The 14353-nt window shown below is 26.7% G+C and overlaps 1 protein-coding gene across 1 annotated transcript; it reads left to right on the top strand.

Annotated features, from left to right (window-relative positions):
• Positions 1–918: 918 nt before the first annotated feature.
• On the top strand, positions 919–11989 carry LOC111630294 (peroxisomal targeting signal 2 receptor-like). The gene is made up of 9 exons (XM_023374380.1): positions 919–1125; positions 1200–1405; positions 5738–5815; positions 7728–7836; positions 7942–8051; positions 8124–8237; positions 11545–11600; positions 11666–11762; positions 11836–11989. Exons 1-9 carry the CDS (start codon positions 1017–1019, stop codon positions 11908–11910), a joined length of 954 nt encoding a protein of 317 aa, XP_023230148.1. The 5' UTR covers positions 919–1016; the 3' UTR covers positions 11911–11989.
• Positions 11990–14353: the final 2364 nt, after the last annotated feature.

Below are 14353 nucleotides of genomic sequence, written 5' to 3'. Positions count from 1 at the left end.
CCATGTGATGGCACACCAGTTGCGGAACACTGAGTTAGATAACCAGCATGGTTCTATTGCTAGCAGGAAAGTATGATATACAGAGACAAATCACTACTAATTTGAGGTGACAAGCATATTTAAATTATTTATTTTATTATAGAATAAATGTTTAAAAATATATGCTTTATTTTTTTCGCTCCTTAACATTCGGAACTGTAAGTGATTTTGGAGAGTAAACGAATTACTTAATCCCTTCCTTAAATAAGGTAGGTAGCTACATTCTTATTAGTTTAACTTTAATCTTTTTTTTTATAAAAAAAAACAACCATAAATTCAATTCCGGGTACAAGTGTACGTCCAGTATTTATAATTTTAAATACATCTTAATCCCATGAGATTGTTGGACAGTACATTTTATAAATTTAATGTTTTATTCTTGGTTTGTTTATACTATATTAAAAACAAGACAGATGTCCACTTGTTAACATTTAAAAGAATCGCACCAAAAATTATTTTTTGGCATAAATCTTTTAAACGTTGTTTAGGCTCTTTCCTGTCTTTGGGCATTAAGAAAGTCAATTTTTTTTATACGTGAGTTTAGTCATGAGCTAAGTCCATCGGGATCTACATATCCGTGACTAGCGCCTANTCGAACATGTTTGAAAGTTTTAATAAATTAGAACGTGGTAATATTTGATTGATAGAACAGTTTTTTCATATTTGATCCTGAGGAGGGCCAATAAATAGTGGCCAAAAACATTTGAATAGTAAAAATTGTTTGTTTGCTGGAAATTTGTGTTTAGGTGTTATTCTGTTGAATTATAGTTCTAGTTTATGTGTGCAGTTTTTAATTTTACACTTTATATAAATAAATATGTGTACGAATATAAAGTAATTTTTTTTTTTTTGGTAGAGGTCGCTGATGCTTATTTTAAAACCCGCGAGTATTGAGGACACGAGGAAATGTTGTTTGAGACCTATTTTTCAACGAGTAAATTAAATATATGATTAAGCTCGATACGTAATTATTAACAATGGGTATGACATTGCGCACAAAAGGAAAACATGGATATAATGTGAAGTTTTCTCCCTTTTTTCCAAATATAATAGCGTGTTGTGCATGTGAAAATTTTGGTATATCAGGTAATGTTCAATATAATCAGCATCTTTTATCAAAGTTTCCTCGTTTAACATTTATACTTTAAAATGTCGTTCAGGCGGAGGTTCTCTATTTATATTTGATCATTCTTCTGGCATATTATTAAGTGAGCATCCGTGGAAGGATGGATTATTTGATGTCACCTGGAGTGAATTAAATGAAAATATTGTAATAACTGGAAGTGGCAATGGATCAATTCAGTTTTGGGATATTAATCTGAAGGTAAAATTAAAATTAACCAATGACATTTATAATAAACAATCATTTCCCCCAAAAATTTGAAATAATGTTTTTCATTTATGCCATATTTTATAATAAGTTATCAGTGTTCTTTATAAATATATATCATAAATACATGAACTAATATGTCTTTTAAAGTTCTAACACGGTTTTTTCATAATGTCATAATTTAAAATGTTAAATAAAATTTTTCAATTAATAACTAACATTTTGGTTTTTATAATGGTCTAAAATCAAAAAAAGTACTGAATAGGCAGATCTAAAAGAAGGAACAACATACATTAAGAAAATAGTGAAACAGTTCGTATTTGGTCCCTAATACAAATTAAGAATGAAATAGAAAAGATTCTGATTGCATAAAAGAAATATGAGAACAAAGCTGTAACAGAATTTTGGTGGTAAAAACAATGAAACAACAAGAATCAAAGAAAAAATAGGTTAGAGATAACTAAGATTATCAAAAAAAAAGACTATGAACATATTTAAAAGTATTAAGAGTTTAGAAGAGAAAAGATTTTTAAAAATTAACAAATCTAGAAGTATGACATTTCAGTTTACAATAAGATGAGGAAATTGTTAAATAAATCAGTGGTGCAGCTAGAAGTTTAAAAAAGAGATTGAACAGAATAATAGCAATATATCCTATATTGTTTCCAGAAGAACTTGAAATACAGAAAAACTTATTTAACTTGAAGAAAATGAAGCACTTGATAGGTCTTAATGAAATAGCATAGGAATTTAATGTCTTCAGCTTGAATTTCCTTAACTTGAATTTTCTCCAAATCAAAGGGGTACATCATGGTCGGTATGAACAGTGTGACCGCATAAGGCCCTGTAATCCTGCATGATCCAACTCTTGCAAAATTTAAAAATTGATTATTTCATCATTCACCAAGTTAACTAACTTTTGGTATGCTAGTTGATGGATGGTATGTTTACCATTAAAATATTATTTTGTTGTTTGAAACTGCTATTTTTTTATTAAAAGGCCCAGTATGACAACTTGTACTGGGCCCCACTATTTTTTGGGCCGGCCCTGGTTTTCATGGTTCTTCGACACTGATTTATGTCACTTTCAACTTCCCTGACTTGAATTTTAATATGTATTCAATCTAATGTGGTCCTAATTATCAGATTTTCATGAAATTTTCAGACTGTTGTATCTGCTGTCCAATATCCATTTGCAGACAATATTCCAGTTCAAAGCAAGAGGATCTCTCACTTTATCTCAACATGTACTCGAAAACTGTTCAATTCCATTAGTATTGTAATTAATGAAATTCAACAGTTACATTGAACATGTTGCTGAAAGGTTTACATGGATGTTTAAAACTAAAAACTATCAAAGATTCTTTATATAATGCAAGAGGTAAAAATACAAATCTATTCAGAATTGGCATTTTTCACTCTGTTGTTCTCTAACTTGAATCATTGTAACTCAAAAGTTTTTTCTGGCTCCTTGGAGCTTCAAGTTAAGAGTTTATTGTATCGATAATATGAATAACAGATTATACATTTTCTAAACAATATAGTAATTACAAATATAATTTAAACATCAATTAACCCAATTTTTAGATTAATGCAAAATGATTGCTAGATTACATCAGGCTATAATAAGGCTACTATTTANATTTTATAGAAGTGATGATTAATTCTCCAATAATCAGAGTAATTGATAAATAATCATTTTGTTGGAGAAAAACACTTTTGTGTTTTAAATTTAAAACTATTAAAGTAACATTAAAAATGAATGCTGTTTAAAGAATCAATAACTTTATTAATAATGAGAATTCAGGATAATCATGGAAACACATTCAGTTTCATTAGAAACTGCTAGCTTTTTGCATCTGTGTTTTCAAACTGAAAATATTGTAATTTGCTGCTAATGAATTTTTAGAAATACAGTGGGTGATCGGTTAACGAACAGATCGCATAACAAACAAATCAGATAACGAACACTTTCGCGAAAGATTTTTATGTTCGGACAATGAACACCCCACAGAACTCATATCTTAATAAGAGATATGCTGATTAACTATTGAGAAGGCTAAAATGACAGAGGAGGAAATATTATTTAACTTCTAATATATTATCTTCTGATCTGGGGACCGGGAATTGAATTTTGGCTAGTTGAAAAACCCTGGGAATCTTTTGGCCATCTGTCATGGATATGTTGGACACTGTGCCTCACCACCCAGCCACTCCATTGTATGTTTGGCCAAGCTCAAAACAAGCCTGAGAAAAAGCTCTGTTAGTGCTCACAGAAAGAGTCAAAAAATATAAAATAAGAGATTTTCTAGTTTTTCTTTTAGTACTCTGGAAACAGAAATCTGTTTATATTATGCAGCTTTATTGTTTAACTTTAAAACATTTGACTTTTTTAGAAACACATTTATTTATTTAGAAAATACATAAGTTGTCTAAAAAGACTTGTGATAATTATTTAAAGATAAGTAAAAATTATATGGAATAAAGTAACTTTTAGCATAATTTCTTAAAGAAAATACTCCATTAAAAGATAATTGTTCTATCTTGTACTGTACATGGCATAAATAGATTTAAAATAAAAAGAGCATCTTGAAGCATTTAACTAGAATTTTGAAAATTCTATATGAAATATTGTGTAAAATGAAGGTTGTATTTGTAAATATACTTTTAGGGAGAAACTGTTAAATAATCTACAAAATAAAACAGGATAAAAATAAAATGTATGTTGATTAAAATCTGGAAATCCCAGTCTTGTTCTAACTATTATATTGGAATAAGAAAATGATAATTGGCATACATTGTAAAATATATATTAAACCTGATGGAGTTCAGTAATAACTTTATCTTGTAAAGATCAACTGCACTGCACCAAAAGTCTTCTGAAGGTGAAGAATTGTGTATTGTTATTCAAAAAATATTTAATAATTTGATAGACAGCTATATACTTGTATAAAATCTTATATTGGTACTATTAGCAGATTATACTCCTACTGTATTAGCAGATTATACTCCTACTTAATCGGAAATTGGAAATTTAATATTATACATTTCTTTTTTATTATAAACTTTTGGATGTTACTTTTTAATAAGATATTAATTTATATTAGATGTCAATATTAACATCTTTATGATTTGATTTTACATAGAGAATTTTGAATTTTATATATTTTGCATTAGGATGTACTTTATCTACCGTTTGCTTAGAACAATTTAGTTTCATAAGAGATTTATCCACTCTGTTTTTTTAATAGTTTTTATTCATTATGAAAATTAATAATAATAATAAACTCTGTTTTTTTAATAGTTTTTATTCATTATGAAAATTAATAATAATAATAAATGATTAATATTTTCTGTCATGTTTGTTTTATTCTGAATCATTTCATATCAATTTATGAAACTTATAAATCAATGCTTGTTTCTAAAACAGTTACTGCCAATATGCATATATGGTGATTAAATATAAAGATCTGTTTTAGGAAAATGCAACAATTGTAACTAAATATTTTGTAAAATTGTAAAAATGTAAAAAACTAAAAATTGATGTGTAAAAATACTACCCTAATTATTTATTTATCTTTCTAAATGTATACATTTATATTGTAACATTTTTTAAATAGTATTTTTCAATTTTTTTTGTTTTTCTTCATCTGCATTTTCTTCTCTATTATTTTGAATTTTGTGTCAGTTGTTAAATGGTGCATTGTTAGTAACCACACTTTTTTCCCTTTCTCTTTCAAAATATTATCATCAGCACTTCTTCATATCTTGTTTCTTGACACGAATGTAACAGGAATAGACAATTACTAGACAATTTTATCTTTTTGTTGAAAGATAGACTCTGAGAAAAGGGGAATTTCCACCCCATTTGCATTTTATATCCGCTCCAATCAGTCTGCAGCATTCATTACTTTTTATGCTATCTTCCTGTATATTTTCATGTTGTATTCATCATTTCAGCTGAAAAATAGTCATGTTGAAAATAAACTGCAGTAATTTTTTTTTTTTTTTTAATTATTCTAGTAAGATAAAGTTATAAAGTATAATTGTTGCATTGATTGGAGACAATTATTTAGAATTTNTTTTGCACTGTAATAATTACATATTTGTGTTTCAGTGTACAAAATTATGTGCCTAAAAGAAAACAAATGTTAAAACAATGTTAAATAAATTATCATAGAATTAGAAATAAAAAGACATATATTATTTATAAATAGAACAGATAATAGAAAATAACTTATTACACATAAATAAAAAAATATATATGTAATAATTAAATTTTAAATATAATAACACTTAAATGAATTTTATTTAATAAACTGTGATATTTGTAATGTATTTTTTAATATGAAATATTCTTTTAAACAGGTATGCAGTTTAGACTGGAGTCAGACAAGAGCTGAACAGTATCTTCTTTCTTCTTCTTGGGATAAAACTGTAAAAGTTGTAAGTTTTTTATTTTATTTTGTGAAAAAGAATTTATTTTATATTTTTAATAATATGAAATTAACTTTTATCTTTCTTGATTATCATTTTAATAATTCAAATGATATTATATCATTTGAATTATTGATATATATGTATAAGTAAATATGGTTAATCATAATTTTCATGATCGATAGCTATATAATAACATTGATTTTGAATATACTTACTGATTGTTGGGCAGCAATTTGAAAAAATTGTAGACCTATAAATTCCCACTGTTGTCTGTTTGTCTGTCCTACCTTAATGTCAGGAACAGAGTTAGATACATGAAAGTCAAGACCAGATATAGAAAGCTTAGAGGCAAGCGGCCCCAATTAACTATATACAAATTTTTGATGCAAACTGGAAGTCACATTATTTCAATTCAAAAATTTCCCTGAAAGGAGTTAGATATTAATAGACGACTGGCACGATTCCATTGCTAATGGAAAAGTATGGTGTCCTGGGGCAAGACACTACAGTATTACTTTAAGATGGAGAGTATGTATTTTAAATTAAATTAATTAAAAATATGTTTAAAAATTTCAGCTTGGCATTGTGACAATGTCACAATAAATAATTGCTCATTTGCATTCTGGATTGATATAGCTATTTCTGACTTAATTTTTTATAAAGTTTGAAATAACTTTTGGTTATAGATTTTTATATATATTTTTCAAAATATTGATAAATCTAAAAATAGAAACACTTTATTTAAAATAATTTTGTAATCACTTTTGTTCTTAATAACTACTTAAGAAGAGGATCTTGCAAACAGAACATAAATAAATTTATAATATTAAGCTCACTTCCAATTTTTTTTTTCTTGTCTCGAATACAAAGTAATGGACTAAGTTCTTCTGATTAGATATTATCAATTTGGTTTTATCTAAAATCATTGTGCAACATTATAATTAGAATTTTGATCCTATTCTTAAATAAAATAAAACAGTATATACACCAAAAAATTAACTTTAGAATCTATGATTCTAAAGTTAATTTTTTGCTGTATATACTGTTTTATTTTATTTAAGAAAAATAATACTTAGACTATCCTCCCCAACTTGAAATCCAATACACATAACCAATTGTATAATTTAATCTCTGTGTGTGTGTAAATACGCTGTAGTGTTTTTCTTGGGGATGGGACCATTCCACCATTCTCCATCCCTAACTTTAAAAAAATATTTTAAAAATATGTTAAAATTATTTCCAAATGAAAACATAAATTTTAGGTTAAATATACTTCACATATTGAGATTTTTATATATTTTTTTAATTATTAATTTTATAACTCTTTTATTAGTTTGTATTCTTTTTATTTGTTTATCCAAAAAATAAGAAGACGGTTACAGCCCATGATATACATAATGATGTAGTGCAATATAAGCAATATTGTCTTTAAATATTACATACAAAAAGCAAAAGCAGATAATAGCAAATAAGCAAAGAATTATTATTCATTAATTATTCAGTTAATGAATTCTAATAAATATTCTTGGAGTTTATTAATGTAAAATACTTGCTATTCTTTAATTCTTGTACCAATGTTATGAAAAGTTGCACCCATGTTTTGTATTTGATAATATTGATTTATTATATTGATACAAGAATTAAAGAACATATCTGGTGTATTAGAAAAGTATTTATCTGAAAAGCTGATTATGTTTATATCATATATCCATACATTTTTCTTTTATGAACACACTAATCTTATTTATTAGTCCTATATAAATTCTTTTAAATAGTGTGATTCATAAAATGTGAAAACTGCAATTTTATTTCAACAATAAATTTAACAATATAATTTTTTAATTAAAAGTAATTCCTTGTTTTACTATATTAAAACCTTATTTTATTTCACTTTATTCAATATTTTATAAATTTACAGTGGGATACAGAAAAATTTATTTGTTTATCAACATACAGTAGTCAAAGAAATTATGTAAATTGTGTAACATGGTCACCTCATTTTCCTGGATGCTTCGCTTCTGTTTCAGGTATTAAATTAAACTTATTTATATTAGTGTTTTTTTTTCTATAATTGGTAATATAATAAAAATCAGTAATATAGCTATAGTTTTGTTTATAAATAACAATTTTAGGTGATGGAATGATGAGAATATGGGACTTGAAGCAACCAAACTATCCTGGTTCTCAGTTTCAAGCTCATAGTACAGATGTTTTAAGTTGTGACTGGTGTAAATATAATAAGGTTACACATTCTGCATTTTTAAATTTTATTATTTACGATTATATATAAAAGTTTTTAATTGTTTACATTAAGAATATAATTGCTACTGGTGGAGCTGATGGATTAATTCGAGGTTGGGATATCAGACATGCACAGCAACCTGTTTTTCAATTGACTGGACACAAATATGCTGTGCGGAGAGTTAAAGTAATCATTCATTATTTATTTAAATTTTAACTATAGGTTAAATGAAAGATAAACTAATTTTAATAAATGATTTTCTGAATTAAAATAATATTATTTTAAAAGAGATTATTTTTATTTCCATTTTTTTTATTTTATTATGAGTAAAGATCTTGACAGCTTACAATTTTTAATATTTTTCTATAATATTATACTATAATTTAATAATTTTTATATTGGAAAATATAATTTGGAAATGGCAGAATAATCAAAATATACTCTATAATAATTCAGTTGATTACTTTTATTTTTAAAATGATGATGATAAATGTATTTTATATTTATAAATAAGTAAAATCATATTTATTTAAAATAGGTTAGTATGGTTTGAAATACAAATTTTGTCACTTAAACATCAGGTTGAAGTTAGGTTAAATACCTATATAATATATCAGTATGTTGTTAGCATAAATAATTAAAATATTCTTCTTTGGTTAACTCACAAAGTTCATCCGTCAAACTTTCTGTAGTTGAAAGGATACGTTAAGTGACATAGAGCTACAGATGAGTGGAGACACTGATTGGTCGACCGCCGGTCGCCGTAGCGCATATAAGGTCAGTTTGAGTGGGAAAATTGAAGATGGCTAAGGAGAGATAGATATCGTCTAGCCAACGAGAAGTAGATTTGTCTCACTAATGATAGTTTGTGATAGCCGGAAGGGCTACTGCTTCGTAAGGTGTTTTCCTGAACGAACTGATATGGGATACATTCATTGGCACTTTGGATTCAGATGCCATTTATTGGACTATTAAGTTTAATAACTTGACTCGTGGGTACCTAAACGTTTAGTATTTTAATATTAAGTTAATGCAAATGTATACATATCCAATAATATTAAACAGAAAAAATAAATATATTCAATAAAAATCTTTGTTTTAACAAATATACAATGTTGCGGCTTGGTAAATACGTCAACACTGAAATGAAAATCAGTCTAGCATAGGGAAAATCGGGGGAATTACACCAAGAAATGGCAAATTGCACAGCGGCGTTATTGTGAATCGCCGTAAACCAAGGGCTACCTGTATTTATATAGGTAGGCAATTCATATTACACATACCTTCCTATCCAGGGTGGTACTACAAATTTATGTAAAATTCAAATTGAATAATTTTACTTTGCCATGGCTATCATAAGTGCTTTTGATCTCTGTATGAAGCATTTATATTTTAATTGCAGTGAACATACTGCTGTATTACAATGCAATGGTTTTTTTTTATATATCTTAGGAAAAAGTTCAGATTATTGAAAGGAAAGGCTTTTACATGTATTAAAACATCTTCTGTAGGTATAATTGATACTTTTTTATAACCTAAAAAACATTGTTGGAAAATATGCACACATTTACTCACATGGGTCTGTCAGATACAGGGCATTCATTTCCAAGATTTTTCAACACCATTCACTGCAGGGTTAACTGGTATTCATATTAAACTGCAACTAAAAAATAAAATTAATCAGATCTAACTAGTTAAATAAACGTTAAAGAAAACATTCTTCTCAGTACAGTGAAATAATAACATTGTAATTTGATTAACTTAAAATCAAGGAGAATTTTCATTTGCAGGATAGTAAAATAATCAACAACTTATTGACATCAGTAGTAGTAACAGTAGTTAGTCAGTGTGGGCTGACTGACAATCTATCCTGACCTTAAAAAAAACACTGTCCTCTCAAATTTCAAATAAAGGGGATGTTAATCAGTGTAAGTTGAGATAATTTACAGGTAGTTTCTGAAATTTGATATCTTTATTTCTGTATTTTTGGATCAATTTACAATAAAATAAACATAAAAAAGCATTGTCGGCAGTCCACAGTATTTTACATCGTTAGAAGGAAGACAAAATGCAGAAATTAAACATATAATCATAGTTTTTGATGAAAGGCTGACAGATTCACAGTTTTAGAATAAAAACTTTTTTGTTTTTATGTGACATAACTTGCTCTTTTTTTTTTTTTTTTAATGTTCTTTCTAAAGAGGGATGTATAACATCACTTAAACTGGCATGCCAATCTTTTACTATATGGAAATATCTGATATCATGATTTCCCCCGATAGGCTGACACGTTGGACAATCTGCAAAAATGTGGTATTTAAATCTATTTATTAATTGAAAGAGGATTCCAGTTTGTCCAACTTAGTTTGAGTAAATGGCTTGGGCTAAAAATGCAATTCAGGCTCTTAAAGCTCTAACCTTGTAGATGATGCCACTGAAGAGAGATTTGAGAAAGGTGCAATGGTTCAGATGTGGTTATGACAAAGATACAATGTTAAATTTATGGGAAGGCAAGTGACAAACATGTCAGGCACTCACACACAATCCTAGTAATTTAATATTTCTTAACCATTTCAACAACCAGTTGCTTGCCACTATTGTAAATTCCTGCTTTGTTTGCTAATTATGCATTAATTAAAAAACATTTCATATCATTTTTTCAATAAATTAGTTTAGTCAATATTAACCATTGCCATCTACCAACTTTTAGTGCCAGTCTCTGTTTTTATTTTACTATTACTTCATGATAAGACCAAACCATGATTCTAACTATCCAATTCATTACTTAATGCAGCTTGATGGTTTTCTTGACAAATCTAGCAACTAAAAAAAAAAATAATAAAGTCGAACATATGACTGTTGATAGGTTCAGAGTTTTATAACAGCCAGTAAGATTGCCATGAAGTAGGTTGACACTACCTCCACCCTTAATCTAAAACCCCACCTGGAGAAGTTGATCAGTCTTATGAATGCAAAATTGAAAGAAGCCATTGAGAGAGAGAACAGGTGGGAGAAGACTCATGTTACCAGAAAACAGGTAGGCACAAATCACCTGCAGACAGCTGGGAAAACATTTGCTACTGATGATTTTTGCATCTTTCCACTCAAAGCACTAAGAGACTGAACTCATTATATTTGAATTGAACAAAACTGTCGATTTCAACACGTTCTTACTAGTATTTGATTATTTCTTTAATATCCATCATTTTCAGAAATTCATTTATACACATTACTTTGAACAACATGGTTTTGATAATATTTCTTTCTCTATATTTCACTTTATACAGTATTATTAAGTGTTGTGTTTTTTTATGTATAGTTTGTTAATCTTATATAACAAATTTAAAAATAAATTCATTAAATTAGTATTTTTACATAATAAATATAGTGTATTGATTTATTACATAAAAATCAAAATTCTTTATCACTTTCATTAGATATTTTATACAATACATCAAAAATATGGAATACATTATTTATTTATTTATTTCAGTTTTCTCCTACTGAAGAATCAATTTTATATTCTGTCTCATATGATTTAATCACTGGGTAAGAAATATTTTTATTTCGTAATTTTAATTTTAATATGAATCTACAATATGTTATTTAATTAGGATATGGCATTGGGATAATTATCTCCCTATACATGCAATTTCGAATCATAGAGAATTTGTGTATGGATTAGATTGCAATGCTCATGTTCCACAGCAGGTATTTGAATACATTTTTAACGTCTTTTTAAAAAAAATATAGTCTTTTATTAGAAATCTTATTTTTATTACAGATTGCCGATTGTGGTTGGGATGAAACTGTGGTGGTGTTTAAGGTTCCCGCGCCACCCCAGATTGTTAATAATTAATGTTAATGAACAGTTTCTTACAAAATGTAAAATTATTTATTGTAAAATTAATTTTGATATCTTAAAATAAATATTAAAAATAAAGAAACATTTTAAAATAAGTTATATCATTTATTATTTGTCATTCAATAGCAATTGTTGTTATTTGATATTATTTATCATCATATTTTCTACAGTTCCCTTATGCTTTTATAAAATTACTGATTGAAATTCTGCATTCTCTGTTTATAATGCTTATTGAGGCTAAATGATTAAATGTTTTACTTGCATAACAATTAACAGTAGCAACTTGTACAGTACATACTGGAAATACTGTGATACTGTAGCATCTTTAAATAAGGAAAACTATATAAATCATAATAATTGCCTTTTCAATTATTCTTATATTATAAATACTGTATAAGAATAAGTTAAACATTGAATAATTATAATACTTATAATAGTAATATAAATTTACATTAAAACTTTGTTTTAATTAAATTGAAACAGTTAACAAACACTCGTGGAGAGCTGTTATTTTTGCTTTGGTAATCTAATATATTGATGAATGATGAATGAAAAATTTATGCACTTCCATTTACTTCAATAATTGTGATTAATCATTCAGGGAGATTCATAAATATTTTTGTAGTTTCAATAATTCCTAGAGAAATGCACGAGAATTTGATTTAATCCTTTACTCTTCTTGAATTTTACTGAAAGTTGTTTTTTAAATTCAGTTATACACACTATTTTTAGTTACTTTTTTTGTAATAGTTATTTCCTCATTCATTATATTAATGAAAATTGTTCTTGATCAATATGCAATATTTTGAAATTGTTTCTATAGTACAGAATATGTGATTCCATTTAAATTTCAAATTATTACGTAAATATGATTTTTTTTGCTTTTTTTACCATGTGGATACTAAAAAGACCTTTTAATTGTATCTGTGAGGGATGGGGTCTCGACATATCGGGGAAAAGTCACCTCAAAAAATGCCTGGGGAGTGGGAGTTGCTTGCGCAGATTCGAGTCCAAGCCCTCCATGGCGGTATGGTAACGTTCTTAACTGCCTGATCTGTCGGATCATCAGACATAACCGTTAATGTTATCGATAAAAGTATTGATTATCATATCAATATTCTTTGTGAGTAAGCCTACATTGTATGCCGTTATGAGTAAATTATAGATTATAAAAGTAGAGCCAGAGCCTAAAACATCGACTTAGCGATAAGAGTATCAGATCATTTTTCATTAGAAACATAATTTGCACATAACTAATGAATCTAAATTGAAAGTGTTATTAAATGTAAAATGGATAAAATTATTTTTCACATAAATTTCATAAAAAAAACAATTATTTTAAATATCAGGAAGATTTAAAATGATAAAATTCAGATAAAGAGTCACATTCTGACCTTACCATACTAAATTGATTTCACAGAATAAAAGATAAATGATATTTTTATCCAGTTATATAGTTAATCAAAATATAAAAATTCTTATTAATTTCATACTTCAATATAATATTGAAATTTAAAATATATTTTTTTAAAAACTCTCATACCTAATATGGCATTGTTGATCACGCAAGATGGGAGAAGTAATTATAGAAATCAAGTTATTGCAGGATTATTATGAATCTAATTTTTTCACTTTAATCTGTTAGAAGTAGGATTTGGTTTGTTCTTTTTCTTATTAATCTGCTCATTTAATTAGCTATTGTTCTGACTTTGCTCTTTAAATTTCGCTAGATAATCAATGCAAAACATTCTTCCTTCCTCAAAGCATGACTATTTTAAGAATAAACTGGATAAAAATTCAAAAAATAAATTATTTAATCTTGATATGGAAGAAAGTATCAACACTTTATTGGTCTGGTCTTTCCTGATAAAAATACAGTATTATGATGGAAGAAAAATAGTTCAGAAAAAAAAGTTGATCTTAACATGTGTTTGAATAAAAAGTTAAAACTATAATCATCATAACATAATTTGAATTATTGGTATATATATATATATATATTAAAATAAATATTGTTAATCATAATTTTGATTATTAATGGTTATGTAATAACATTGATTTTGAATTTATTTGCACATGTTGGACTGCAATTTTTGATGTACAGGGGCAAGACACTACAGTACTAATTTAAGGTAGAAAGAGTATATTTAAAATTAAGTAAATAAAAAAAATATGGTTATAAATTGCAGCCTGGCATTGTGACAGTGTCACAATAAATAATTGTTTGTTTATTTCTTCTATTACAATTAAAATTAGACATATGATTTATAAAACAAAAAAAAAAATGAATGATAAATTATGATGTTTATACTGTATGGAACTAAGCCAAATTTATTGTATGATATAAAAATTAACACAATAAACATTTGAAACTTTTCAATAATAATATTGAATTATCTTTTATAAAATTAAATAATTTAAATAAATATTAATAAAA

This window comes from Centruroides sculpturatus, unplaced genomic scaffold, assembly GCF_000671375.1.
Source record: "Centruroides sculpturatus isolate CEXI.00-Female unplaced genomic scaffold, Cexi_2.0 scaffold463, whole genome shotgun sequence".
Lineage (NCBI taxonomy): Eukaryota > Metazoa > Arthropoda > Arachnida > Scorpiones > Buthidae > Centruroides > Centruroides sculpturatus.
This window is presented reverse-complemented; position numbering and strand designations above follow the sequence as displayed.

Coding starts and splice junctions, on each gene's coding strand:
- LOC111630294 (XM_023374380.1), top strand. CDS start 1,017: ATGGGTATGACATTGCGCACAAAAGGAAAACATGGATATAATGTGAAG. Junction 1,406..5,737: donor ACATTTATAATAAACAATCA/TTTCCCCCAAAA, acceptor TCTTTTAAACAG/GTATGCAGTTTAGACTGGAG. Junction 7,837..7,941: donor ATGCTTCGCTTCTGTTTCAG/GTATTAAATTAA, acceptor TAACAATTTTAG/GTGATGGAATGATGAGAATA.